The 27,482-nt window shown below is 61.6% G+C and overlaps 1 protein-coding gene across 1 annotated transcript in view; it reads right to left on the bottom strand.

Moving 5' to 3' along the window:
* Fam19a5 (family with sequence similarity 19 member A5, C-C motif chemokine like) overlaps positions 1–27,482 on the bottom strand; it is a 97,072-nt gene that overhangs the window by 40,508 nt on the left and 29,082 nt on the right. The window contains exon 2 of the mRNA XM_023702574.1: positions 13,911–14,060. Within this exon, the coding sequence (XP_023558342.1) occupies positions 13,911–14,060 (150 nt within the window). The remainder of the gene's footprint in view (positions 1–13,910; positions 14,061–27,482) is intronic.

Below are 27,482 nucleotides of genomic sequence, written 5' to 3'. Positions count from 1 at the left end.
CAACAGTTAGGGCTGCCCAGGAGCGCCCAGCTGCAGGGGTTCAGCTCCCCACAGAGAACCCTGCCCACCGGGGTTCCAAGGTGATGAACAGCGTCCCTGGGACACGACCTGGAGCCACGGCCTCCATGCTCTGGAGAAAAACTGGCCACCCCTACATTCTATACCCGGCTGAGGAGTCTGCTGCCAGCCACGCTTTTAGGAAATGTCTCTTCACACTCAGCGTTCCCTCCGTGTGGAGCGTTCCTTTTCCTTCTCTGATACATAAGCATTCAAAAAAGAGATTTCTTCAGGGGTAATAAAATCATTTCCATTTTCTTACTTGTACCTGTTTTTCTCCGCATCCCAAACCACTCAGAAGTCCCTAGGACATCATCATACACACGCTCAAGGTGGACGCTAGGTGTGACCACGTGTGCAGAACTCCACGCCGCGAGGGCAGTGGGGTGACTTCCCACAGGCCGGACTCTCCATGTGCTGTCTGTCAGGGGCTTCCACTTCATCTGGTGGCCTGAACTGGAGGAGCCCTGAAGCCGCCTGGGGGTCAGAGCTGCTGGGTGCCTGTGTCTGTCCTGCGGGTTGGCACTGGCTGGGGTCCGTTGGCCGGGAGGGCAGGCTCCCCTCAGACAGAAGCACAAAGGCCTCGCTGCTCTGAACTGGGCAGGGATGAGGAAGTCGGGGCACCAGGACGCCTCGAAGAGAGCGGCAGCACTGGGGCTGCAAGCCAGCCAGCAGGACCACCCAGCTGGCACCTCTGAGGCCTCAGTGGGCCCCAGAGGTGAGAGTTGCCCCAAGGGGGGGAAGTGGGCCTGGCCCACTGGGCACTGGCAGGCACCGGCCGGGGCCCACCCTCCTCAGCTGCTTGCTGCTGGGGGCTCTGTGGGCACGAGCCTAGGCAGAGCAGACCAGCACGGAGACAGGGTCCTCGCCTCCACCCGGGACTCCACGTGTGCTGGAATGACGGGTTGGAATGACGGGCTCGCTGCTGCGGCTTCTGTGTCCCTGGACACACCAGCGCCTCTGTGTTCCCCTCAGTCCCCAAGCACGATGTCCCCACCCAGCCTCCTGATGAATGACAACGACAGTGACGGTCTGACTTAACCAGGTTTAGGATTTTCCTTCCCGTAGGTAAGGTGGCAGGCCTGTCGTGGCCTCTGGAAGTGGCGCCTCCTGGACTGATTTATCACACAGAGCCGAGCCACCAGGGGCCCGTAAGGCCAGCTCCGGAGGAGCTCAGGTTCATAACGGCCTCCACCGCGTGAAATCACCCTCCTTTGACTTAGGAAGTGCTTGCTGGCCATCAGGGCCATGACGGAATGCCTGTGCCCAGCTGCTCCCTGCACCCTGACGAGGGGCAGAGGCGCAGCGCCTTAGCCAGCTGCTCCGAAGCCCTCACCTGCTGCCAGGAGCCCCGACCTTGCGGCCCACTCTGCTCGGCCTGCAGTGCTGCCACCTGACCCTGTCCCCATCAGCACACGGTCTCATTGGGAGGGGGAGGGGCAGGGGCAGGGGCAGGGGTAGGGGCCTTGCACGGTGCTGGCCAGCCCAGAGCAGCATGGGTGGGCTCGGGCCGGGTGGCGCCACCCCGTGCCCAGCGCCTCTGCAGGGGTCTGCACCCAGCCTGCTCCTCAGGCAGGGATCTTCACTGAAGACCACACTCTAAGCTTCCTCTGTAACCAAATTTCAGTGACCTCTTCCAGGCAAAAATGCCCGAGATGGAGGAGCTGTAACAAATACTGCATTTATTTACCATAAAAACCACTATTAAGGACGGCCAACCAGCACAGTGCACATAGCAATTATCGGCCAATTACGGGATTACATGCAGCACGAGCCAGCCCTGAGCCGCCCCAGGGCCGACAGCCACTCCTGCACAAGGACCCTGCCTCTGCCCACAGGCCCCAGTGCCCACGCCCTGGCTCCCAGCTCTGCCCCTGCCCTCCTGCAGGAGAGGCTCCTGCCTGTCTTGTGGCCAGTGGGGGTCCCTGCTTTGTGCTGAGTCACCAAGCCCTGGCCAGAGGCACAGAGGGGGCCAGAGGCCAGGGTTTGTTGGGCTTTTCTACTTCCAGCTGGCTGACTGGAAAAGTCAGCTCAGGTGGAGGCAGCCCAGCCCGGTCCTGAGACCTCAGCTCTGGGACAGGGTGCTGTGGATGCTGCTGAGCTCTGGGCATGGGCTGCTCCTGTGTGAGGCAGAGGCATGGCGCTGGAGTGCGCTGGGAGAGGGCCAGGTGCCCTGCTTGCGGCGGGGATGCTGTCAAGGGGAGCACTGCCCTGCTGGTACCTGGCTCGGGGCCACTCGGGCCGACCTTACGCAGAGAAAGGATGGTGTTCACCTGGGGAAGGAGGGATCCTCCCTGTGACAGATCAAGGATCCCGAAGGCGGGGTGCTCCCCGGCCCCAGGGGCAGCTCATGAGAAGGAGCCTCTGCCACGGTGACTGGGCACCTGCGGGCCGGCGAGCCAGGTCACGCCGGGGTGGCCCCGTCCTCCCCCATGATGCAGCACGCCATGAAGACCCACTGAGAATGAAGCTTGGCAAGAAAGGAAGGTGGCTGCCTGGCTTTTCTCGAGGAAGGGTGGCCCAGAGCTGCGCCTTCATGTGTGTGGGACTCCCCGCTTCCGGCAGATGAACCCCCGGGCCGGCCTGCAGCTGCAGCCTCCTTCCTCAACACCTGAGGTCGAGGCGGCGCCTCGAGGTGGTTGGCCCGGGAGCGAGTTCACATCTCCTGGGTCAGGGCATGGGCAGAGTGGGGGTGCTGGGAGCTGTTTCCTGGTCCCCCGTCTTCACCTTCAGATGAACAAACTGCCCCCTCTGTGTGATGCTGACCCCAGCCCCTGCCAAGGCTGCACCTTCTCCACCATCCTTGTGGGAGGCCAGGACCTCAGCAGCACGCTGGGAGGAGGCATGTTCTGTCTCATGATGCCCCTCGGACAGTTCATCTTTCCTCTCACTGCAGGTAATCTGCACACTGGCAGGGAGCTAATCCCGGCAGCAGCGCCACTCCGGGGATGGCCTGCACTGCCCAGCTGGGGATTATCCCCCAAGCCTGAGCTGGGGCTGGGATGAGAAGGCTGCAGCACCGGTGGCGGGAAGCCGATTACTTCTGTCAGGGGAGTCAGGACAGAGGAGAAATTGAATTAAGCGGGCGGCGAGTCCCGGTGCAGGCTGGGAGTCCTGAGGCGCATCGGTATTCAAGTGAAGGCTGTGAGATAAATAAATATCAACAGGAGAGCGGGGCGCGGGGCGGGGGAGCACGCAGAGGCGCGTGCGGGCAGACTCCTGGCCTCTCAGCCACAGTGGCCATGTCAGAAGCGATAAGCCCACAAATACATCAGGACCACAGTTACGGCTATTTCAGGAAATGTAATTTTATTGGAAGTTTTGCAATCTCTCCTCTCTTCTTCCTGGTCCTTCTCCTGGCACTGGACAACAGCCCCTCTGCTGCAGGATGTGCCCTTCTCGTGGGCAAAAGGGACAGGCAGGGGGATAATCACGCCACTGGGCAGTGGGGACCAAGCCGGACAGCTATGGCTGCCGTGCCCCGCAGGATGCTCTGGGGTCGTGGCCTGCCCGATCCTCACTGCACCCTCCCTGTCCCCGTGCCACTCTGGTCTGGGCACACAGGCCCAAGGACATTTCCAAGGGAGCTTTCCACACTGCAGGAGATTTTTGGGGTGTCCCTTGTGAAGCTCCCTGAATCCTCCCACTCACCTCCTGTGGGTGGGGCAGGTGCACAGAGGTGTGTGACTAGGCCCTCCCTCTAGGACGGAACACCCCAGCAGCATGCTGGGCCAGAGGCGGTGCTGGCTCGGGCTCAGCTCTGGGGCCGTGGAATCATCCTGGATGACGTTACTTCACTAACTTGTGATACTGCACACGTGGCGAGGGCCACAACATACACCACGCCACCAGGGACCTGTCTGAACTGTGGACTTGGGTCAATAACAACAGAAGGATTCCAATAGAGGGGTCTCACTGCCACAAGCGGGCCTGGGGGTGATGTGGGGACTTCTGTCCTGCTACTGACGTGAGTTTAAAACTTCTCTGAAATAGAAACTCTAGAACACACCGAGGCACGCACTCAGATCCGTGCAGAAGCTGCCACCCAGCCCTGTGGCCAGGAGCTGTCTCCGAGCTACAGCGAGAGAGACATGTGGCCCCTGAGGTCCCTTCCTGGCTGCCAGCTCACGCTTGATGGGGACCAGCCCCCAACTGTCCTTAGGGTCTGCAGGGATAAGTCATCCCACTGGCCAACAGAGGGGACAGGTGTGCCATGGGCTCTGCCTCACCAAGGGGCACAGTGGTCCCTACTTCTGCCCACAAGGCTACAAGAAAGACCACCAGGCCAGAGGACCCTCGAGACCACAGCGCCCCTGCACCCCTGGAGCCGCCCGGAGGTCAGGGCCGAGGGGGCAAAGCAGGAATAGGAAGAGGGCGAAGTCCCCTCCCCACTGTAGCTCTTCCCTTGGGAACAAAGGCAGAAGCAGACACCCCACAGTTCCGTCTGCTGGCCGTGGAGAGTGCCCAGCCGCCAGCCGAGCTCAGCCGCAGCTTGCTGCTGATGAGCCGGGCGCAGTGATTGGCTGTAATTAGCCATAACAGAATCAGCCGTGAGGCCCATCTGCATTCTCCTCAAAAAGTGTCTGAGAACTTCACACAAAATCAAGGTAAAGGCTAGAACTTTTCAACAGATGATGCGAGGCCTGCTGGACACCCATGCGCAGAGCAAAAGGAAACACTGCAGATCCATCACAGACCCGGGAAACAGCCCACACAGCGCAGGGGCCGGGTGCGCAGGGCAGGCAGGAGAGTGGCCGTGGGCTCCCTGTCACCTCTAAGACACAGGCGATGGACTTATGCTCAACATGCAGCCCACTGGGCGAAGAGAAAGGAGGGCCCAGGCGGGCACAGGCCCAGGCGGCGAGGCTCAGAGGCTGAGGACAGGAGCTCCTGACACTTCCAACCGAGGGTTGGCAATGGCGGGGGACACACAGGGGCATCGCAGACAGGCCGTCAGCTCTGCGTTCAGGGTCAGCACTGAGCGAGAGATGCTGCCAGGACACGGCCGGCCCCAGGGCAGGAGGCAGGCTGGAGAGCTCGGCCTGAGCTTCCCCGGCTGTGCATGGCACGGCCGTGCCGCCTGACGTCTGAGACGCTTGGCAGTGTCGGCGCGGCTGCTTCTCGGCTCAGCCCCACGCAGGGCGCACTGGCGGCAAATGAGCGGACACGCCTACCAGCAGTGCAGATGCCACACAGGACGTGTCCCCACACAGGACAACACGGATCCTTGCCACACGGTGTGAGAGGAACCACGAACGTCTGAGGCCACAGATGGAAGGCTCCCAGACAGGGGAGTGAGCAGGGCACGGTGCAGATCCAGCCGGGGCACGAAGGATCGGCGTTACCGCGCGCATGCCTACCACGTGTCTAAGTTATGTTTCTGGAAGAACGGTCACTCATTTTGGGTCCCAGGTTTGTTTAGACCCTCCCTGTGGGACTTGTGGCCAATATAGGAAAAGGCTATTATTTATGGGGTAACAGCAGGAAAACATCTTCCCATAATCAGTGCCAATGAAATACTGTTAACACGCCTGTTTGACATTGGCCGCATGCTGAGCTGTGGAGCCCAGGACAGGCAGCTTAAGTACTGTGTTACAAACCCCACTCTGCCTGCCACTGATCAAAGCAGCATCCAAGGTCCAAGCGAAGCTATGTTCTGAGTCAGCCCGGGGTGCAGTTTTTTGTCATCAGATCATGTAATACTCATTTATTTAATTATTGTCATTTTGAGACAGTCTTGCTGTGTAGTTCAGGCCTTTGCAGCTAGCCTAAACTGGGCCACTTCTTAGCTCTGGCTGGTCTTGAACTCCCAACGACCCTCCCGCCGCAGCTGCCCAAGAGCTGGGACTTCAGGTGTGCGCCACCATGCAGGGTCAGGTCACTTAGTTTAAACCAAACAGGCCGCCAAGTAGCATCCACGCCACTGCGAGGTTCTGTCCAGCAAAGGGTACTCCTGGCTCTCGGTCTATACCCATCAGAGCCCTGTGACAGGAAGGGAGCCTTCCCGGCCCAGCCTTGTGGCCCCTGACTGCAGCTCAGTGGACAGCAAGGGCCTGTGCAGCCTGCGAGGGCTGCTGGCTCCCCCAGGAGCCCCCCTGTCTTGGGGTCCACTTTGCCCTCACTCCCCACCCAACGCGGGCCCTCCGGTCGGGGCTCTGGGTGTTCTGGGGGGACACAACCTGGAGTCCAGCTGTGTTCTCTCCTGGACTCAGCCTTGCAGTGAGACTGGTTCAAGGCACCAGGCTGCACACTGCGCCCTCCACAGGCGGTGCTCAAGATCCTGGGCACCCCATGCTGGGGCCTAGCTGCTGGGGCACAGCTCTCTGCATGCCCGAAGCCTGGAGGGAGACAAAGGCCATGGCTAAGACACTGGCAGCAGATTGCGGTCATACGCAGACTGCTGTCCATGCGTGTCATCTGTGGCCAGCGGGCGTGGGCTGGGCCCTCCATGTCGAGATCTGGCAGGGGCCGCTCCTGAGACAGGGTCACAGACACCTGCCCTGGCTGTGCCGCTGCCCCCAGGACCAAGGGCACAGATGCTGCTACCTTCCTGGGTGCTTTCCCCTCCTCCAGGGCTCCTGGCATGGCACCCCACTCCTTTACACCATGCCCGTGGGGCCCCTGACGCCCCGTAAGCCTTCAAGCCATTCTTTCTCTGTGTCTGGATGCCGGACTGACGCAGCTCAGAGCTGCAGACGTGTTTCCAGGAGGGACAGTAGAGGATTTCTCAGGGGTGCTCGGCCCGACACCACCGTTTTCAGCCCCTCCATGCACAATGCGTGGCTCCCCTGCATGCTGCTGGTGCGCCATCCCCTCGGTGACAGCCGTGCCTCCCTCAGCTGATATTTGGTGCCAGCTTCCCTGACCATGCACCAAACTGTCACCTGAGGCTGCGGTGGCAGTCACAGGCTCACACCATCCCAAGAGCCAGGAGCAGCCACCGAATGCCCTATCAGTATCCTTCCTAGGGCCACAGGACTGTGGACGGACGCCACCTGATGTCACTCTAGGGAGTGAGCCTCCGTCTCAGGTGACGGACCAGCCCAGCTGGATGCAGGATGGGAATGTGGGGTAACAGGACCCCGGTGTGACCGTGCTGGGTGTGGAGTGGGAAGGAAGCAGCTCACGGGCCCCGACATCCTGTGCCCATCCTGGGGATGCAGGAGTGTCCCCGCTGGTGGCTACAATGAGGGTGCAGGGGCTGTGCCACATGCTGGGGCCATCCGCTCTGGGTTTCCTGGAGAGAATTTCCTTACAGGTGTACCGCAGCTGTTTCTTCTCAGGGACGCTCATTACACTGAGATCCCGATTAGAAGTGAGGGCAAGGGAGTGGCGTTACTAATTCAGAGCATACCAAACTTGATACCTGTCACCAACATGGAGGGCATGTCACAGACCCCAGGGCAGGGACGTCCCTCTCCTTCGCGGTGGCCCAGGGCACTGACGTCCCAGCCAGCAGCACCTGTCTTGCTCCTGATCCAAGGGACAACACACCCATCCTCACTGCCACACCCGCAGCTCTCTGTGCCCGTGTTACTCTGACAACGATCTCTCCTTGTTTGCCAATCACTTTACCAAGGGCCAGGGTTTGTGTCCCCCCAAAGCCTCAAGAGTCCGGGGTGGCTTCAGGACTTTGTGACTGATTCTTGATCTAGCGCTGGATTATGGGTGTGGGTGCTGCCCCACCCTGGGGCAGGTCATTGGTATTACAAGTATAAGCGGGGGAAGAGGCTAGCGGCCTCTGCAGCTGTGGCTCCTCCCTTGGCTCCTTGCTGTTTTCTGCCACCATGAGCTGCTGCCCTCTGCCATGTGCTGCTCTGCCTTGGAGCCAGCCGAGTACGGACTGAAACCTCCACTAACTGTGAGCCAAATAAACTTTTCCTTCTATAATTTTGGGTGTCAGGTGTTCTGTCCCAGCAAGGAGAGAAGAGTAACTAAGACACAAGGAGAAGGTGCAGGGTTTCATTAACGACTTCTCCAGCAGCTGTTGACAGGACCACAGGTACTCTCAGCGCCATGTCACAGTGACTGACTCCCACGCTGCCCAAGCTCATGTCCCTGAGAGTCCAGGTGGCCCTGGTGTCCGGCCCTTTTCACCTACTGCCGGATCCCGTCTGCCATCTTCGTGAGGATTTAGGGATCTGCCGCCCTGAGGTTTGCGGTTCTCTTGCGATGTCTCTGCCGACATCTCTGGTACAGGGGCAACGCCAGCCTCATGCCTGGGCTGAGGGGCTCCCGCTCTTCTGTACATGTGGAAGGCTCTGGGGCGGGGCAGCAGTTAGGCCTTTAAGGGGAGTGCAGGTCACCAGGGCAGCCACCGCTCCGGGACTTGCTGGGAAGCTCTGACAACCCGTGAGTCCTCTCATCCCAGGTCTATGAAGATGCTGCGCTTCCTCCTGCATCTGTCCTGGTGCTGTGCGTCTTTCCTGGACAGTGCCAACTCGTCCTCGTCACCTTATATGCAGGACACAGGCACTGTCTTCCTCGATACACAGGATTCCTCGATCCCTTTCCTTCCTGCACTCTCCTCTCAAGTCGCTTCGGCCTCTGCCTCTGTCCCCTCCTTAGCCTGGGCAGACGCTCACTAATTTCACTGTCTGCACTGCCCTTTGCTGCTTCAGCCTTGTGTGGGCCCAGTGCTGCCTGCTCCAGGGAAAGTGGCCCTTAGCATGCTGAGCCTGCAGGTGCCCTGACCCCGGCTTTGCAGGACCACCAGCACCTGGCCCACGTCACCATGTCCTGCTCCCCAGGCCTCTTTCTGAAATCACAGGGTTTGAGGTGCTCACGGAGCATGGCCTCAGGCCCCAGCAGTGTCTTGCACCCCCACTCCTGGGGCCACTGGCTCTCCCGGGATCTGAGCAGTGACCACAGCAGACCTGCTGTGCAGAACTGCAGACCTGGCACGGCACAGCAGGCTGGAAAGCATGGCCTGGTCAGCAGGAGGGCGTCACGGGCTCATAGACAATGGGAAGCCCTCCCCTGGCCTGGGAGGGAGGGTCTGTTTGAGGTCACAGCCATGTCGCCAAACTCGGGGACCCCATGCTCCCTGGCCCCCTGGAATGGCACCTCATCCAGGCCTGGGAAAGCCATGCACTGGGGCCCATCCTTCCTCCAGGGCCCCAGGCTGAGCATGATAGGATGGTCCCAATATTAAGCCCACTCATGCCATGGGGGCTCAGTGGTCTCCAGTGCCTGGAAACCAACATATGAGGTGCTCTTAATGCCAGGGCTTCTCTCCCCACCTAGACCCAGATTCCCCACAGCCACGCATGGGTGGGCAGTGCAGCCCATGCAGGGGAGCCCAGGCACTGAGTTGATGGTGTCTTAGCTACTTTCCTCTGTGCTGGGAGAAAGCCTGCCACAACTTAAAGGACAGGAAGTTTACTTGGCTTGTGGTTTCCACAGGCTCAGTGGTCGGCAGCTCCAGTGCAGAAACAGCACCGTGGAAGGGCCTGGTGAAAGGGAGCAGCTCTCCCCATGGCAGCCAGGAAGCTGAGAGCGGGGAGCAGAGGGAGGGAGATGAGGTTCTCCAGGCCACACGCATGTGACCACATCCACTGGCCCCATCTTCCAGCAATGCATTCAGCCACCAACTCATCCACGGGTGAGCCCACCAAGGGGTAGCGCTCCGTGGTCCAGTCACCCTGCAAACACGAGAACTGAGAGGGACCTCAATTTTTGTTCTAAACCATACAGTCAGTCACCTGGCCTGACCTCTCACCTATGAATGACATTAAACAGTCGCTATGGTTTTCTCACAACCAAGAGCAGCAGGATGTATCCGAGGGACATCTTCCTGGAGAATGCCTCTCCCTTTTGCTCAGACAGCTCAGAGAAAGCACGCTGGCCTCTAGCATGGTGGCTGTCACTCCATGTGGCCCAGCCAGCACTGGTCACGGAGCTCCTGACACGGATCCACCCAGAGAGGCCTGGGGAGATCCCACGTGCAAGGGCATCCTTGGCCTGTGCTGGTAGCTGCCGGAGCCCCGCAGGCGCCTGACGCTGTCCTCCTGATGCCAGTTCCTGCTGGGAGCTGCCGGGAGCCTGGTGCACATGAGGCTTATGCTCTCTCTGGTGAGGGTTCTGGGCAGAAAGGAGATGGCCCTGGCAGGCAGGGTGGTGCCAACCTGCCCCCGGAAGTGCTCCGGTTTCCAGGAGCTCATGCCATGCCGCCCTGCCAGGCGTACATCCATCGTGGGGCCCAAGGCCTGGGGTTGCCGAGCACGTGTGCACCAAAGCTGCTCCCTCTTCTGGGCCCCGGTCGGGGCAGAGCCCCAGGGTGAGGAGCAAGGCCGGGAGGCGCAACAGACTGCTGGAAACAGATGTGAGCCAGAGGCCACCAGGAGTCTGCCACTCCCCCAGACCACGCTCGGTGGAAAAGTGGGATGCCACGGATCTTGGCCTGCCCCCCCCCGGGCAGGCCCCAGCCAGCAGCACCTGCCTGAAGGCCCATGGAAAGGCTGGCCTTCCCTGGTGGGCTTTAGAAAAGTCTCATCACCCCCAAAAGGAGCCCAACCCCTTCCCTGTACTCCCCGCAGCTGCAGCCCTGCCCCTCCTGTCACGCAAGCCACTGCTCCTGCATGCAGCACACCTGCATAGTCCTTCGCAGGGTCCTGGGTTGGGGGCAGCACAGCTGGCTGGCGCAGGCCAGGGAGTGAAGACACCACCATGTGCACCACAGTGCGGGCTGTCCCCACTCCTCCGCTGGCACGTTCCACGCAGCTGGGAGCCCTGGTGCTCAAGTTCCGCGTGGACACTGCCTTCCTCTCACTGGGCTGCACGCCTGGGACCCCACTGGGCCTGGAACTGGGTCATGCAGGGACTCCACGCCCGACGCCGTACGGAGCAGCCACGCTGGACCTCCTCCCGTTCCGTGCGATCGCTTCATCTTCCGGGTCTAGGCTGATGCTATTCTGCTCGTTTATCTTGACAAAGCCCAGCAGGTCTGCTTTCCTCTCCCCGATACTGCTTTAGGCATTGTACCCTTCCCCAAACACCAGGCCGAGAAGGTCCAGCTGCTTCTTCTAAGAGGCTCACAGCTGTGGGTCTTGCATCTGGGTCTTCGACCCGTCCCGACTTAACTGTCAGGCAAGGTGTGAGCCTGGCTGTTTCGCTTCCGGATTTCTGTCCGCGACAGCCTCAGCAGGACAGACTCATGCAGGGGCAGAGTGCTGGGGACTGGCTACCCAGAATGCTTCAGGCCAGAGATGGGGATGGGGATGGGGAGGCTGAAGCCTGGGAGGTCCCTGCTCCCACCGGCACCCTCCTTCCACGAAAGAAGCTTCTCAGTGAGCTACCCTTCACCCCTCAGCGCCCCACTCCAGTGCCAGGCAGGAAGCATCTTCACTCCAGTACACACTGCACCACAGTTCCACCACCAGGGACGTAGCGAGTGACTTCGCTCACACCTCCTAGCCAGGAGCCTCATCCGAATGAGTACACGAGTGAGTTAACCCATTGGTGCACAGCTGAAATGCCGGCAGACACGGGAGTGGAGTCCACAGAGCCGCTTGCCTGGCTCTGCTTGCTGTTGGACTTGCCAAGCCCCCAGGGCCAGCGTGAGGCACCTTGACTTAAGCCTGCCCACGACCGGCTCCAACCGGATGTACTGGAGCTTTCCGTAGGCAGCAGGCACTGTCGCATGCGTGTGGGGAAATTTATGAGGCACACAGAGAGAGAACCAGAGGAGCAGAAATTGAATTCGATGGCGGCCTGGAAAATGCCCAGTGTGCAGAAAACGCGAGCGAACTCATTTGTCTGACCTCCCTGGAACACGGCGAGGTTTTAATTTGGGTCTCTGGGACCTGGCTCCTGAGGCGTCTGGAGCCCTGGGAGAGAGAGGGAGATACAGCCCCGGACGAGCAGGCCCAGATTCAATCAGCAGCTGGTTTCCGGCTCCCGGGTGGGCAAGGCGCATCATGGTCGACCAAAGGGCCCAACCAGGCCCCCGGGGCCCCCGTGCGAAGGTGGGGTTCAGGGCCCGAGGGCTCATGCACAGCCCACTGGGAAGCCAGGTGAGGGTCTACGTTGTGTTTAAGGAACACCAGGTTACGCGTGGGCCCCCGTGGGCGGGTGTGGGTGTTTCAGAGACGGCTGGTGTGGGTGAGCACACAGACAGCTTGCGGGAGGCCAGGCACTGCCCACAGCATGACCCCTCTGTCCTGACTTCCGCACACACAGACCCTTGGCGTAGGCCACCTATTGCCTGTCCTTGGGGGCCGGGCTCCGCATTCGAGGTCACCAGATGGACCTGGGACATGAGCTGGCAACCCTGGGATCTTCTGTGCTCTGCCCACCTGCTCCCGGCAAAGGCCCATGTGGAGGGCCTCCCATGGCGACAGGGCAGCCTTACTCCTGGGCAGCCTCTCTCACTGCCCTGAGCCAAAGCTCAGCCCACAGGTGCACAACACAGGAAGTGGAGGTGTGAGCGTCAGGTCCCAGATAGTGGCAGGACTCAAACCCAGGGATCCAAAGCCACCCTCAGGCCCCAGACCAGAGTCAGAAACGCAAGCCCTGAGTCAGCTGACCTGGTCCGGCCCTGCCCTCCTGGACCACGTCTCCCTGGTCTCCCTCGGTTCTCTGCCAGGCTGGGCATAGGTACAGCCTGGGTGCAGGAAGCCAAGGTCACCACTGCCCTGAGGGCCGCCCCAGATGTGGACAGGCTGCTAGGCCAGGGGTGGACTTCACTCACAGGGGCAGGGCACTTGCCACCCTGCTGCTTGCTGCCCTTCCTGAGGAGCCCGTCCCCAGCCTGCCCCTTGCCCCAGCACTCCGGCTCGGACCCCAGCCCCAGCTGTGGCCGCAGCCTCCACGGCCACCGCTGCACCAGAGCCACACCACTACACACCCTCCAGGACTGGAGAGACACTTCCACACCCGGCCAAGGCCGCTCCATGCCCAGCACCAGGTGCCTCGCCCCAGGGCCACCTGGAATGGCATACACTGTTGCCGCCACCCAGGCACACAGCCAGGCACACGGGACTGCACAGAGTCCCTGCGTACTGGTCACGGGGCCCGGGGCAGGTACTGGTGCCCATCCTGACGTCACCCCAGGCCTGACCCAGGGGCAGTGGTGTGAGCCTCTCCTTGCTGACCTTGCTGTGGCCAACAGAGGCTGGGCTGTGGGGCTCCTGGCCCGCTGTGTGGTGGTTGCACCTGGCCCTGCCCGTGCGGTCACCCCGAGTCCTTCTACCACCTCCCCTACAGCCTCTTCCCGGGCACCACTCACACCAGGCCAGCAGCCAGTCACCCCGCTCCCTTCAGAACCTGTGGCTCTGTTTCCCAAGACAAATCTCAGGCAGTGTCCCCCGTGGCACCCACACACTGAGGGCTGGAACTGAGAACCCGCTGTAGTATGTCAGGGGCTTGTGGGTGGTCCCCGCCCCTGCAGAGCCAGGTCTGGGCACCCCTCCCCAGGCCACCAGGCCTGATGCTACCACTGCACTCCAGGCAGCGGGGCCTGACCCTGCCACATAGACGGCAAGGCCCACATCCACAGGAAGCCTCGGCCTGAGCCACCACGCGCAGCAGACGTCACGAGCACCAGGGACCTTGGTCCTGTGCCTGGGGACCACCATGATGGGGCATCTCTGTTGTCCTCCCTTTCCGACAGCAAGACTGGCAGGCCCAGCTGTGGGCCGCAGTCCTGCACCTGGTGAGTGTGGCAGGGCAATGCCACAGGGTACCTGGGAGCCACACGTGGTGAGATGTTTGCACTCTGGGCGTATGCCACGCTGCCCATGGGCACATTCACCCTCATGTGCCTGAGTCTGAGCCACGTGAGCCTCAAGGCCCCGGCACATGGGGAGACACAGCGTCTCCCACCCTACTCCATACCCGTGCCAGGCTCTTACCGTCCACACAGGCGGGCCGTGCCCTCGTGGTCCCCGCGATCTGCCCCTTTCTGCATGCGCAGCGAGCCGTCTGCCGGGCAATTGTCCTCCGCGGCTGACTGCTGTCCCGGTCCAGAGTCACAATCTCACAGGTGCCGGCGGCCAGCTGACCTGCAGGAGAGAGGTAAGGTGTGGTGAACTGCGTGGTTGCAGGTGCAGCTCTTCAGCCTGAGGCCCACCCAGCACCCATGGTGGATGAGCGGCGCAGGGAGGCCTGGCCCTGACGGTGTGTTGCACAGCCAGACCGGCCTGGCCATGACCAGCCTCTGCATGCGCCCTGGTCCACGCAGCCTCGTCTTGGCAGACAGGAAATTAAACGTGGCCCTAGTTCAGAGCACCCTCAGCACTGCCGGAAATGAAAAGGCCGGTCACAGAGAAGGGAGCCGTCCCCCACCTCCACGCAGGGCTCGGGTGGAAGGGCCTGAGTACACAGTGCCAGGCTCTGAGCCCACGTGGCCCTCAGCCTCAGGCCCCACGCCAGCATGCTGCCTGCACAGCTCTGCGTCCGTGAGCTGGAAAAGGCCACGGCGCCAGGAAGGACCCACTGTGCTCATCAGCACCAGGTGGTCCAGGTCCCCTCCTCCACCTTCCGGAAGGCTCACGTGTCCACACAGGTGCAGGTGGGACCCGCCACGCACAGGCAGGGGACAGAGCAGACACACAGGCAGGGAGCCACGGGTGTACAGGGAGCAGTCTGCAGGGGAACACACCCATGCAGACACCCAGGTGCGCACTGGCATGCAGAGAAGGGCCAGGCTCCCCCAGGGTGCAGCGCCATGGGTTTCTGGTGCTCCTCGCCCCTCTCGTCTCCCGGGGACAAGAAGACGCACTCCCTGCCACAGGGGCCAGCGTCCCCGGAGCACAGGGGCAGCCACAGGGCACTCCAGCTGGAGCTAAGCCCCTCTCACGTAGATCATCACCTGCTGGTATGGCTGCCTGCCAGCCACCACTGCCGAGCGCTTGAGGGGCCACATGACTCAGAGGAGCACTGCAAGCAACAGTGGCCGTAAGATAAGAAGCAGCAGCCTGTGGGGACGAGGGAGTCCCTGCCCACTGCAGGCGAGGTCCAGGTGTCTGTCCCTCCTGCGGAGCACGGAGTCCGGCGCACAGACACCTGCAACCCTGCCCACGGTGCTCCTGGAGCCCCTGAGGAGGCCCCATCCACCCACAGTATCAGTCTTTCCCGAACTCAGCTAACAGTGAGCACCAGCTGCACGCTGTCCACCACAGGGGGTACCTGGTGACTCCTGCTGCCTTGTGGTGGCCCCATGTGGGCACCGTGATCAGGCAAGGGTCATGCTGAAGCTGAGAGTAGGGTGGTGTGCAGGCCACGCCAGGAAGGGTAGTGTCCACCCCACCCACCACTGTGCTCCTGCACCACGGATGGACAGGCGGGACAACTAGGGCTGCCTAGAACCGACGGGGCTCTGCCCTGCCTTCTCGGAGCTAGGATAGCCTCTGGAGCCACCTGCCATGGTGACAGACCCTGTAGGGGCTTCCAACACGGCACTATTGGGGCCACCTGCCCCTGGGTCCCTAAGCCACCTGGCCCTGCACCTGTACATGATGGGTGCTGCGATGTAGGGAGACAGACGCCTGTGGACTGGGGATACTAGTCCCAAACTGCCATGTGTCCCAGGGAGGTGCCCTGTATGGGTGCACGAAGCGCCCCAGACCTCACAGCTTCACCAGACATCTCTCCTCCACCACCCCGGAGGCAATGGTCTGAAGTCATCAGGTGAGAAAAACACATCTGGTGATAACATCTGCAGACCAGATGTCTCTCGGAGAGGCTGGGGCGAGTAGTGGCCAAGGTGGAGTCCAGGACAGGGCACGGCCGGCGACCCAGAGGCCTGGGAGAACCAAGGTACGGGGGGATGGGCGGCAACAGGTGCCCAGGATACCCGTCCACACCTGGACGGGTGCAGCAGGGCAAACACTGGATCATGGTCTCAGATACAGCCGGGCACGAGGTCCCGCGCCAAGGACGTGAGAAAGGAAGGAGGGGATTGGTGGGACAGCCGCTGGGGGAGCCAGTACTGGACGGGGTCACGGGTGGGCAGTCTCCACGGTGCCTGGGCAGCCACCGTCGCCCTGCAGTCTGTTGCGAGCACATAGGCAGTCACTGTGGAGGAGCAAGGGAGTGTCCCTAGCACAGCGCTCACCCACGCCTGGCACTGAGCTGGGCTCCAGGGGTGCTGCCCCTCTGCAGGGACCCCGACGGCACTGGGCCAGAGGCAGAGCCCGATGCCCAGCGAAGCCCTCCAGTGGCCTCGCTGATGGGCTCGTTGGATCTGAGGCCTGCCAGAAGGAGCCCCACGAGCACCTGTGTGAGGAGTGTGGCGCAGGTGCGCGCGAGGCCAGTGACGGGCACCCTGGGGCTCCCGTCCTAGACAGCAGCACAGCAGCACAGCTGCTGCTGGAGGGCATGAAGGAAAGGGGCAGGAAAGCGGCTCCGCTGCTAGGATGAGCCCTCCGGAAGACACTCCGGGCCAGGTCTGCTCACTGCACCCAGCCACAGCACAGCACTCCCTCTGTGACCTGCCTGTGTCCCCAAACCCGGGCCTGGGGTACCCTTCCTGTGTGCCATGGGACATCCCGTCAGCATCCCGTCCTCACTGCCTACCGCCCACTGCTGCTGCCACCCGGTGGGACTGCTAGGGTGGCACCACCGCCCCGAGCCAGATGTGTGCACCCCAGGGCTCAAGCCTCAGTTGCAGTACTGCCCACAGGCCGCAGTGCCCCATGGTGACACAACTGCACGTGTGACTGGACATACGCCTGTTGCCCCATTAGGCAGATGGCCACCTCCCTCCCTGACCTGGGCAGTGGACCACGGTGACACCAGGCTCCGGTCTGGTGCGGGCGGGCCAACGTCCACTCCTAGGCAGAGCAGCCGTGGCACTCGTCCCTGGACCTGGCCACTGAACAGGAGACGCCTTGTCCCCAGGCAGCAGGGGACACTCTGTGTAGAGACGCTGATGCTGGAGCGCAGAGACAGCCCTCCCTGGCTGGCGTCTTTGGTCTGCAAGAAGCAGCTCTGGGGCAGGACCTCTCTGCCTCTCTCTGGCCCTGTCCTGGCCCCCAGGGCTGACCCTCAGCCACCGCAGGGGCCTGTGTGGGGCTGCGATGAGTGGCCCAGCCAGGCGTGTGGGCCAAGGGGACTCTGCAGGCCACCACGCCCTTCATAGGCAGCACGGCACACTGTGGGGAGTCACGAGGGCCCAAAGCCTCTTCAGGGTGAGAGCGGCGTCAGCCCCGCTGGCACTGTGCTCTGTGGGCTAGGAGGGACCTGGCCTGTGTGCGGCTTGAGAGGCACCCCCAGCCCTCAGGCACCCCACAAGGCCAGCACTGCCCTTGTGCTGTTTCTATAGGTTTTATAGCTCACTGAGGACACAGCATCCACTTGGCTGGGCACAAGCCGAGGAGGAAGCCACCAAGCGTGTCTTCAAGCTGTTGGGGAACCTGGTGGCCACAACAGGAATGACTGCCTGGCGGGAGAGCACGTGGCCCCCGGCCCACCTGGGCTGGCTGCTTGATGAGAAGGAAGCTGCCCGAGGGACAGCACCAGGCGCGGGTCACACCACCACACGGGCGACACAGTCCCTTGGGATGGCCAGTGTGCCCAAAGCCAGGGCCACAGTGGGTCATGGGAAGGACTAGAGAGGGCGCGTGCTAGGCCCTTCCTGGGCAGTGGGTGGCAGGCAGCGTCCACACCAGCACAAGGGCTCCAGTGAGCACAGTCCAGGCAGCAGTGCCAAGGAAGGGCGATTGAGTGCCGCCCTGCGCAGTGGAGGAGGGGGCGCAGGGCCACAGGGAGCACGGCCCGGGCAGCGGCTCCTTTCTGGGCACAGGCAGTGGCCCTTCTGCCCACCAAGGGCTGGTGTAGATGTGGGATGACATCTGACATGAGGAATGACAGAATAAAGATCGGAACCACCCTGACAGGCGCAGACCGCGAGGCTAGCATTTAACCATCACAAATGTCAGCACCGTGTTTGGATTCAATGAAAACGAGGTACACTGGGGTGGGGGTGGGGCCGAGGGGGCCCCGATTCCTGGGGCACTCAGAAGACAGGGGCCGGTAGGTGTCTGGTGAGAGGCTGGGCACCCAGGTCTGCTGGAGTCCGCTGGGGGAAGCAGCTTCCAGCCCCCATGCAGCCCTGGGTGCCGAACCTGCCGGGAGGGATGGGCCTCACCAATGCACACCTGCGTGCTGCACTGCCAGGGGCGTGTGAGCATGCACGCACATGAGCACGTGTGCACACACACACACACACACACACACACACAGAGCTGCCACGTCCCTGCTGCTGCAGCTGGCACAGCAAGGTCCTACGAGTGACACCAGCGGCTCAGCACCCGGTCTGTGGCCCCAGGAGTCATGCCCTGGGCCTGCCTCCCAGCACACCTGCTGTCCCCGGCACCACACAGGCACCAGAGCCCTGCCTCCCCCTGCAGGCTCAGGTGGATGGCACTGCCTCCTGGTGGGCGCGCTGGGGTCCCCTGGGTTCCATGGTGTCCAGGGCCCCGCATCCAGCAGGGCTGGCGGCAAGGCCTAAAGTCCACCCGGCACAAGACGCAGCTCTCAAAGGAGGTGGCCAAGCAGTCAGCTCTGCTGCGCTCACAAATTAAGTGACTAACGCAGAATTTTATCCCTGATCCTACAGACATACGGCCCAAGGATTACAAGTACAAGAAAGAATGCTCTTTGAGATCTGATGAAGTATTAAGCTCTCACTATTTGAGTTATAATGGATCAGGCTATTAAAACCTAGTATCTAATTCTCCATCACAGCCCGACGTCCACAGAGCCAATTAAGTACATGTGGCAGGACACGGATGAAGCCCGACCCATCAGGACAACAGCGGCTGAGGATTACCCTTGCAAGACAGTGTGCCAGGCCTGATAAAGAAATTAAGCAAGACCGGGGTCTGTGACGCAGAGCTGCCCCCGGGCCTGGCACATGGCTCTGGACACACTGCCTGGCCCCAGCCGCAGACCGACTGTGCGCATGGCCTTGGCGTTCAGGGCCCCATCCTGCTCTTGGCCCGTGTGCTCCTGGGGCTCCCTGGAGAGGTCGGCTCAGGAGAGAGAGGTCTGCTGGGCTGGCGCAGAGAGCGTGACAGAGACAGAGAAGACAGTGACAGACAGAGAAAGGACACAAGAAGAGCATGGGTGGGAGGAGGCCGGGCCACAGCGGCCGGAGTGATGCGGGGTGCGGGGGAGGGGAGGCAGCCCACAGAACAGGGTCAGAACCCAGGCTCCACGGCTACAGGGCTGGGTTCCCTGGAGTAAGGCAGTAGCTCGGAGAGAGGGGTTCCGGGCAGCCCCCCAACATGCAGGAGCAAGAAACAGGCCCCCGAGATGGCCACATCCTGCACCTCGGGGCCCTGGTCAGTCTGTATTGTGTATGTACAAAGAGGGGGCACTGTTAAGGACCCCGGGCCCTGGCACCCCGGGTGACCCCTTGGGTGCCAAAGCACACATGAACTCAACCACACCGCGAGCTCAGGCCGGCCCCAGTCCAGCCCTGACTTGGTATCCACACACGGCGCCTCAGAGCCGGCAAGGTCCGCAGCATTCCTGCCTACAGCCCTGCACTTTGGCCATCTGGGAAGGTCCCTGCCCCTTCCCTCACTGAGTAAGAGAGGCAGGACTGCACCCCTGCCAGCTCGCAGGGCCCCACTTCCTGCTCTGGGTCAAAAACCAAGGAGCAGAGGATCTGGGCTCAACCTTGACGCATCCCAGCTGCTGCCCAGGGCCCTCCACCGTGTCCTCTGTGTGGCCTAAGGACTAAGCTGCACCCCATGTGCAGCAAACGTTAGTCAGCCTGGGGATGCGTCCCACCCGCCACAACCACTCTAGATGAGACTGGGAGGGGTCGAGAAGCACCAGGGAACAATGTGGTCCCAGCACGTGAGCGTCCCAATCTGTTCTGTAGTAAGACAAGGACCTGGAGGTGGACGAGGCAAGAGCTGGTAAGGAGGTACGTGTCCCCAAGTACCTGGACGAGGTGCACCATGAGCTGGCAACACTCAGGAGGGCAGCCGCTGCACCTGCCCCCAGAACTGTCTGCCTGCTGGGCACTGGGGACAGCAGGGCACCCACCTCTAGGTTCCTGGAAGAATCGACTGACCAGAGAATCTTCTCCCCAGGACATCAGCCACCGCTCCCTCATGTGCAGGGGCCACATGCCCAGCCTGGTCCTCCAGGTAGGGCTGCCCACCACCCTCTCCCAGCTGGCCCAGGTCACCCCGGCGTCATCCACAGCAGGCAGCTGAGCTCCTACACTCTTGCAGGCAACCACAACCCAGGTGGCCACGGCTGGGACCACAACGCTGACCCAGCAATAGCCCTGGGAAGGGCAGCCAGGGTCATGAGACCACGTCCTCTAGAGTAGACGCTACACCCTGCCCCACAGCACAGGCCACAGGTGGGAGGACCCTAGCCTCGCTCTCCAAGAGCAAGCAGGCCTGAGCTGTCTGGTTGTCCTGCCAGCGCTGGGAGCCGGGGACGAATGGCTCAGTGACTTATGGCCCTCGGCGTCCTGCGCTGGCCAAACGCCTGCTCCGTGGCGGCGTGTGGCTCTTTATAGTGGCAGCAGAGGAGACGCGGGCCTGGTTCTTGTTCTCCTCCAGGCGGCTGGAGCTGCACGGGGACACCACTGCTGCCAGGCTCCGTCCAGCTGGCGTTCCGTCAATTATCCCCGCTAATGTGCATATTAACGAGGCGCTGCCTGCCTGGCTGGGCCCAGAGGCAGCCCTAGGCCTGTGGCGAGCTGGCCCGGAGGGCTCCTGGCATAGCGTCACAGACATCTCATTACGCTCAGCTTACGACTTTGCAAAGGTCAATGAAAGGCACAATGCAGCCCCCTGCACCGGGAGCTGCCCAAGCCGTGGGATCCAGCGGCCACTGCATGGATCCCAGCGGTTGGGCAATGGGTGAGTGGGCAGCGCCTTGGCTTGGGGCCATGGTAACTGCAAGTCCCCACCCTGCCCAAATGGCTACCGCAAGGACACAGGGCAAGGAAACAGTGCCACACAGCAGACGCTCCTCTGCTAGAAATGGCAGCCCGCTTAGAACACCCCAAGACCCTGTCCCTGCCACCCCTGCACCTTCCCTGCCCCCGCCCAGGCGTAGCTCCCACCTGGTGGCCCTCGGCACACAAGATGACCCCCATTCCTGGCTGCCCAGGGCTTCCCAGGCAGCACTGAGCCCAGGGAGGGCAGGGCTTGGGCGGGGCTGCCCAGCTCAGCAGCCTGGCATCTGAGGACCTCTGCCAGGGCGTCCCAAGGCAGGTAGCTGCACAGGTGGGGAGAAGGGGAGGAGTCTGGACTCACCCCTGGGAGGGACAGCCTGGGAGTGGCCACAGGACAAGTGGGTGCTAGCGGAGGGCAGAGATGCAGGAAGACAGTCCAGGCGAGGCCCACGGCGGGGCTGGGGCACTGGGATGCCAGGGTCACACAGGGCAGCTACTGAGGACGCGGTGCTCCGCGGAGCGCACTACTGACTTCAGAGCTATTTCTGGGCCCTGGGGATGTGGACGGAAGCACGCTCAACACACCAGCAGCAGCAAGGGCCTGAGACGGCGCGGCGCCCAGTGCTGTCAGGAGGGCTACCTGGAGCCTGCCTGGGGCAGGCTCCTTGGGGCGATCCTCTCCCCTTCACAGGTGACAGAGGGTGAGCCTGTGAGCCCGGCCGGCAGGGGAGGGGGCTCCCACTGTGCCAAGCTGCAAAGCGTCCCCTGCAGGCTCGGACAGCTTCCCTCTTCAGGTTATGTTCACTTCAAGGGAGGCGACACCTGTGTCCCAGGTGCGGGAGGGCACCTGCTGCTCAGTGCCGTGGTCACCTACATCACCAGGCCCTGCTTCTGCCCCATTAGCACCGAGCCTTGGCCTTGGGGCCAAACAACTCCCATACCAGCTGGCCGAAACACCAACACGGCTGGCATCTTCTGGATTCACCACGGGCTCTGCCTTGCTGTCTTGGAACATCCCGCTGAAGGACCCCAGCGTGGACTGGAGATCCCGTCCTGTCCCCACATCTGGGGAGTGCCCACCTCTCCGTGCTTGGGCAGCTCAGCAGGCGGGCTGGGGGTGCCTGGCTCGGGGATCACCCCGGGGCAGGCTGAGGAGTCACAGAGCGCACAGGTGGGGCTGCACGGCCCAGACCCAGCCAGGGAAACACCACGTGTGTAAAGCTGCGCCAGTGCCAGAGGGATGAGGATCCAGCGGACCCAGAGCTGGCACTGGGGGGCCAGGTGCTCTGGGGGTGAGGGCAGGCTCCCCCGCAACACCAGGGCCCCTCCCAGGCCACTGCAGAGACCACACTGTCACCTGTGCCGACCAAGGCCCCTTGCTCTCCTGAGACTCAAGGCGCACCCAGGTGGCCTTGGACACCCCACCAGCCCCTACTTCTCTACTGTTTCCCCATGCCAGGGAGGGCAGGTAGGTTCGGGGATCCTGCCCTGGCTCTACTTGGTTGTCTGTTGCCCTGTTCTCGATGAGCTCGGGAAGGAGCCGTGTCCGACACCAGGGGGCCTCAGGCACAAGGCTGCAGGGTCACTTCTGCCATGTACCCCTCCCTCTGCCTGGAGGGCCTCATGCCCGGGCCCGCATCCTGTGCTCAGAGTGAGCTGAGGAGGCAGCGCGACCACCGAGGCACCCGGGGCTACGCATGCTCCGGGCGGATGGAGGACCTCACACCCTGGGGCTGGGGAGCTCTGCAGCGGCACAGCAGCGGCTCAGCATTTGCCACGGCTGGCACCTGAGCCCAGTGAGAGAAGACCCATTTCATGGACGTCGGGTCACCGTCCAAGGCCTCTGGCAGAACCCTCTTCGGACATGTGGGTGCACTGACGCAGAGTGGATGGGAAACTGCGTTTGCAGCCTTGGTGAGGAGCCCTTGGGGCACAGGGTCACTGCGGGGGGCACCAAAACACGGGTTTTAGTCCCAGGGCCTGGGCAGCTCGGGGTCTGCAGGTGGGGGTGGGCAGGACCCGGACATGGACCTCACACGTGTCCCATGCGAGCCACAGGGCCTCTGAACGCTACACGCGAGGAAAATGTGACTGGGGCTTAGCAATGAGTTTTTACACGAAATACCAAACGTACAATCCATGAAAGCAAAAACGTGACGAGTTAGACTTTACTAACATTAAAAACATCTGCTCTGCGAAGACACTGCTAAGAGAAGGAAAAGGCCAGCCGCAGCCTGGGAGGTGATATTTGCAAACCACAGATCTGATGAGGACTCGCCTGGAAAACAGACTGAAAACCCGCAGATCCTCAGCCATTCGAGCACGGCGACCCACTTAAAACACAGGCAAGGACCACCACAGACACTCCCGCAGAACTGGCAGGAATGCGCAGGGAAGCTGCTCAACGTCTCTGCCATCAGAAAATTCCAAATTAAAGTAATGAGATAAACACCACACACCTCACAGGGCGGCAGAATTCCCAAATCCCCAAAATATCAAATGCTGGCAGAATCTGGAGCAGCAGGAACGCTCGCCTCCGAGGGGGTAACGCAGACGGCTCCGCCTCCCTAGGAGACACCGCGGGGCCTGCACACCCTCAGGCCCAACTCAGAAAGTCGCGCGTGAATGTTGATGGGTTTCGCCATAACTGCTCTGCAAAGCGGAAGCAGCCAAGAGCCCCTCCCAGGTGAGCCCATGACCCAACAGTGGCACAAGCCATTCAGTGACAGCAAGAGGAGCTCAGCCGCCCGGCCACCCAGCTGAGTGGAGGAAGCCGGCCTGGAAAGGCTGGGACTGCGCAGGCATCTCTGTGTCATCTCTGTGTCACACGACTGCTGGTCACCTCCCAGGGAAGGAGAAAAGAAACCGGCCGGACCCTGGGAGACTGTGCAGCATGGAAATTCTGGACACCTGGAATTAGAGTGCCCACGGCCCTCACAGGGGCAGCACAAGGGCGGAGCTTAAGCGTGGCCAACTTTGGAAGCCGCCTGGAACCTTGAGGGTTGCCCGGGGTTCACACGACCTCTGGGGGCATCAGACGGTGGTATAAATGGAGCGGGCCATCACACACAGAGACATTGCCCTAGGGCCCGGGAAAGGAGCCGCGCCTGAGGGCGAAAGCTGTGGTCCTGAAACAGTACCCTAACACAGAGCTGCTTCCCCAGGACCAGAGCCAGGTGGCCCAGCCCAGCCACACGGGCGCACTCGACCGAACCACCCAGGAAATCCAGGGTGAGCAGTGGGGGCCAAGCTTCTAGAGTCTGCACACAAGCTAAACAAGGGCACGGAGGGAGGAGCCCGTGGGGTGGGTCCCAGGGGAGGCATGGGCACGCGCTCGTTTGGCGTGATGTCGACACAGATGGTCATGCACCTGCAGACCTGTGTCATGCACGCTTCAGCGTGCACACAGCATGCTGTTGTTCTGGCTGCTGAGAGGGCTGAGATGCAATGCCAGCCCCTAGCGACAAGGATCCCTAACGCCGAAAGCTTGGTTTCCAGCACCACTAACAAGGAGGACCGGGATCCTTGAGAAAGAAAGGGCCGTTTGCAGGCACAAAGGATTGTGAGGGGAGCCGGGTGCACCTTTCCGTGCCACAGAGGAAAGAAATATGCGGAAGACAAGCAAGCAAAACTGTGGTGGGTGAGCCAGAGGGACACAAGGGCCACTAGACGGATGCCCAGCAGCTGGAGCTAAGGGAGAGGGGCTAGGTGGGACCCAAAACACAAAGCCATCAACCATGCGGACAAACAGCGAATCGGTTATTCTGGGGACAAGGTAATAGTGCCCAAGAAGGATTCCAAACAAAGGTCACTTTACCCCAGGAGGTAAGGTGAAGTGCCCCCACAGCCCATGCACAAGCTGCACCCCGGCTTCCTCCCAGTGGGCATCACATGGGACAGAGGCCAAAGCAGACTCAGGGGAGGAAGCCCGGCCCCCCAGCTCACACATGAGATTAGGGACGGCTCCATCAGACCAATGATGTGAGCCCAGGTGGAATGGGAGGATGAGGTGAGGTACTCCTGCTGCCTTTCAGACACCCCATGACCCCCGGTCGATCCCAACACAGGGACAGGCCCTTGAGAGCCTGCCTAGCGCTGCTGGAGGCTGTCAAGGTCATCAAGGGTGGGGACAATCCCAGGGACTCAGGAGACCAGTGCCCTAAGAGGAGCAGAGGGGCTCTAAGTGCCACGTGGTGTCCTGGGTGGACTCGGGGCAGAGGAAGGGCAGCAGGTGACGTCAGGAATCCTGAGGAGAGGAGCTTTAGTTAGTGACACAGCACCAACCCTGGCCCCTTGGGGGACCAAGTGCAGCCGCACATACCCAGGCCAGCACTCACGTTACCCAGGTGTGTGGAGAGGCCATAGGGTGGGCAGCCTCCAGCCATCCCCTGCACTGTCTCTATGTACATCTAAAACTTCTACAAGAAAAATAAGGTCTATTATGAAATCTCTGAAAGACATGAAGGATGATCTTCCCGCTAATGTGCACACCGAGGGCCTCGCGGAGCACCGCCCGCCTCCAATGCAGTGAAATGGGGCGTGCACGAGCCCGCTGGGCTGTTCCCACCTCCCACCTGTCTCCAGGTTTTCTAGGAAATGTGCCGAGCCCTGGGAGTTTCACATCAGCCTGTGCCCCTCCACAACAACTTCCTTCTCCCCTGTGCTGACCCACCCTGGCCTGGAGAAGACACCTTCTGCTCCAAAGAGCAGCCGTGTGGCTCAGAGGCCTTCGGGGTACAACACTCTTGTCGCCAGGTCTCCTTCCAAGGTCACAGGCAGCAGCTGCCACTGGAGCTCACCGGCCCCCATGCGCATCCAGAATGGGCTTTGAGGGCCTGGGCTCGCCGTATGCTGGGTAATGACGCAGACGCTGGGGGGCCCGTCTGCAGATGAGACCTTCCCCGAGTGAGTAGGGCATGGAACGGGGCTGAGGTGGTCTCCGCAGGCCAAGGTCACAAGCGTGAGCTCCACACCCGCCTGGCCAGCGCCACTACTGTAGGCCTTAAGGTGCCCACTGCGCAGTATAAGATGCCGGTCCACACCTGCCCAGCTCAGCCAGTGACGGCACAGCGGGAGGTGGCACCCTGTGCTCTCTCCTGGCCTCAATTCATTTGCCACCTGCCCCAGGAAGCCTCCTCTGGCTGCACCACCTGCCCGGCACTCACCACCCCTCCCACCTCACGTGACAGGGGCTCTTCCTGGCCACCCGTTAGCTCCCCTGAGTTTCTTCCAAGCCTAGCCTTGCCCGACCAGCCCAGCATCACCAAGACCAGCTCAGCCCACACCATGGGCTGCACGCGGCTCGTTGCCAAGTGCTCGTGTTTCTGGGGAAGTGGCAGGACTTTAGAGAGCTGGCTGGAGCAGCAAGCGGCTAGGCCATTGGGGGGATAACCAGGTACCTCACAGAGCACGCTGGGCTCCGCATGGCTCAGGCCTCCTGTCGTCCTGTGACCACTCATGACCTGGGCCACATGTCCACTGTGACGAACCTTCAGCCTCAAACTGAGCTAACCAAACCTCTTTCTTACACACATCCAGCCTGAGGCACTGCGCTGTAGCCACGGAAAGTGGGCAGAGGGAGCCAGCCACAAAGGAGCCCCTCTTCACCTCCCCCCAGCATTGAGCAGGTCCTGCCCCCTTGTCTCACCTGCTCTGTCCTTGCTCAGTCCCTCTTCTGTCCCAATAAAGCCTTCCACTGTTTTTATTTTTATTTATTTATTTATTTATTTATTTATTTATATTTTAGGGAAGGGTCTACAGGGTGTTCAGGGTCTCGCTACTAGATCAAGACTCCTGTGATCCACCTGTTTACAGCCTCCCAAGAGCTGGGATTACAGGTGCGTGCCACCACGCCCAGTCTCAATTGCTGTCTCATCGCACCCTGGGCACGGGGCTGGCACAGCGGGCCCGGGGATCGAACTCCTGGCTCCTGCACATTTGCAGGGGCTTCAATCCGCTGAGCTATTTGGCCGGCCCTCCTGCTGTTTTTAATCGAGGCTCTGGACCAGCTGTTTTTAATACCTGTGAGTGCCGTGACAGCCCTTGTAGGTGCCCAGGCCCTGGCCCTGGAGTGGCAGCACTCACCCCCACCTGGTCCTTGTGTCTGAGTCACCAAAGGGTGAAGAGGGTAGGAAAATATTTACAGCACAGGGCAATCAGCAGGGCTTCCAGAGTTTCTGACCCTGAAAACCACCACTGCTAGGTTGAAGGCTGGCCCCCTGGGGGAGCAGGGAGGAGGTCAGGTGCCGGTGCTGCCGCGCACTGCAGGTGTCAGGGGTTTTTACTGACTGCTCCCTTCAAAATAAGAAGGGAGGACAAGGAAAGAAGATGCATCTCAGAAAGTCTGCCTGGAGAGGTAGCTACAGAGACACCTGGGCCCTGGCTGCCCACATCTTGTCAGTGGTGGTGGGAGGCATATGACTGGGGTAGGATGGGGGAGGATGGGTGGGTGGGTGGGTGGATGGGTAGGTGGGTGGATGGATGGATGGGTAGGTGGGTGGATGGATAAATGGATGGATGGATGGATGGATGGATGGATGGATGGATGGAT

This window comes from Octodon degus, unplaced genomic scaffold (assembly GCF_000260255.1).
Source record: "Octodon degus isolate 3935 unplaced genomic scaffold, OctDeg1.0 scaffold00153, whole genome shotgun sequence".
NCBI classification, from domain to species: domain Eukaryota; kingdom Metazoa; phylum Chordata; class Mammalia; order Rodentia; family Octodontidae; genus Octodon; species Octodon degus.
This window is presented reverse-complemented; position numbering and strand designations above follow the sequence as displayed.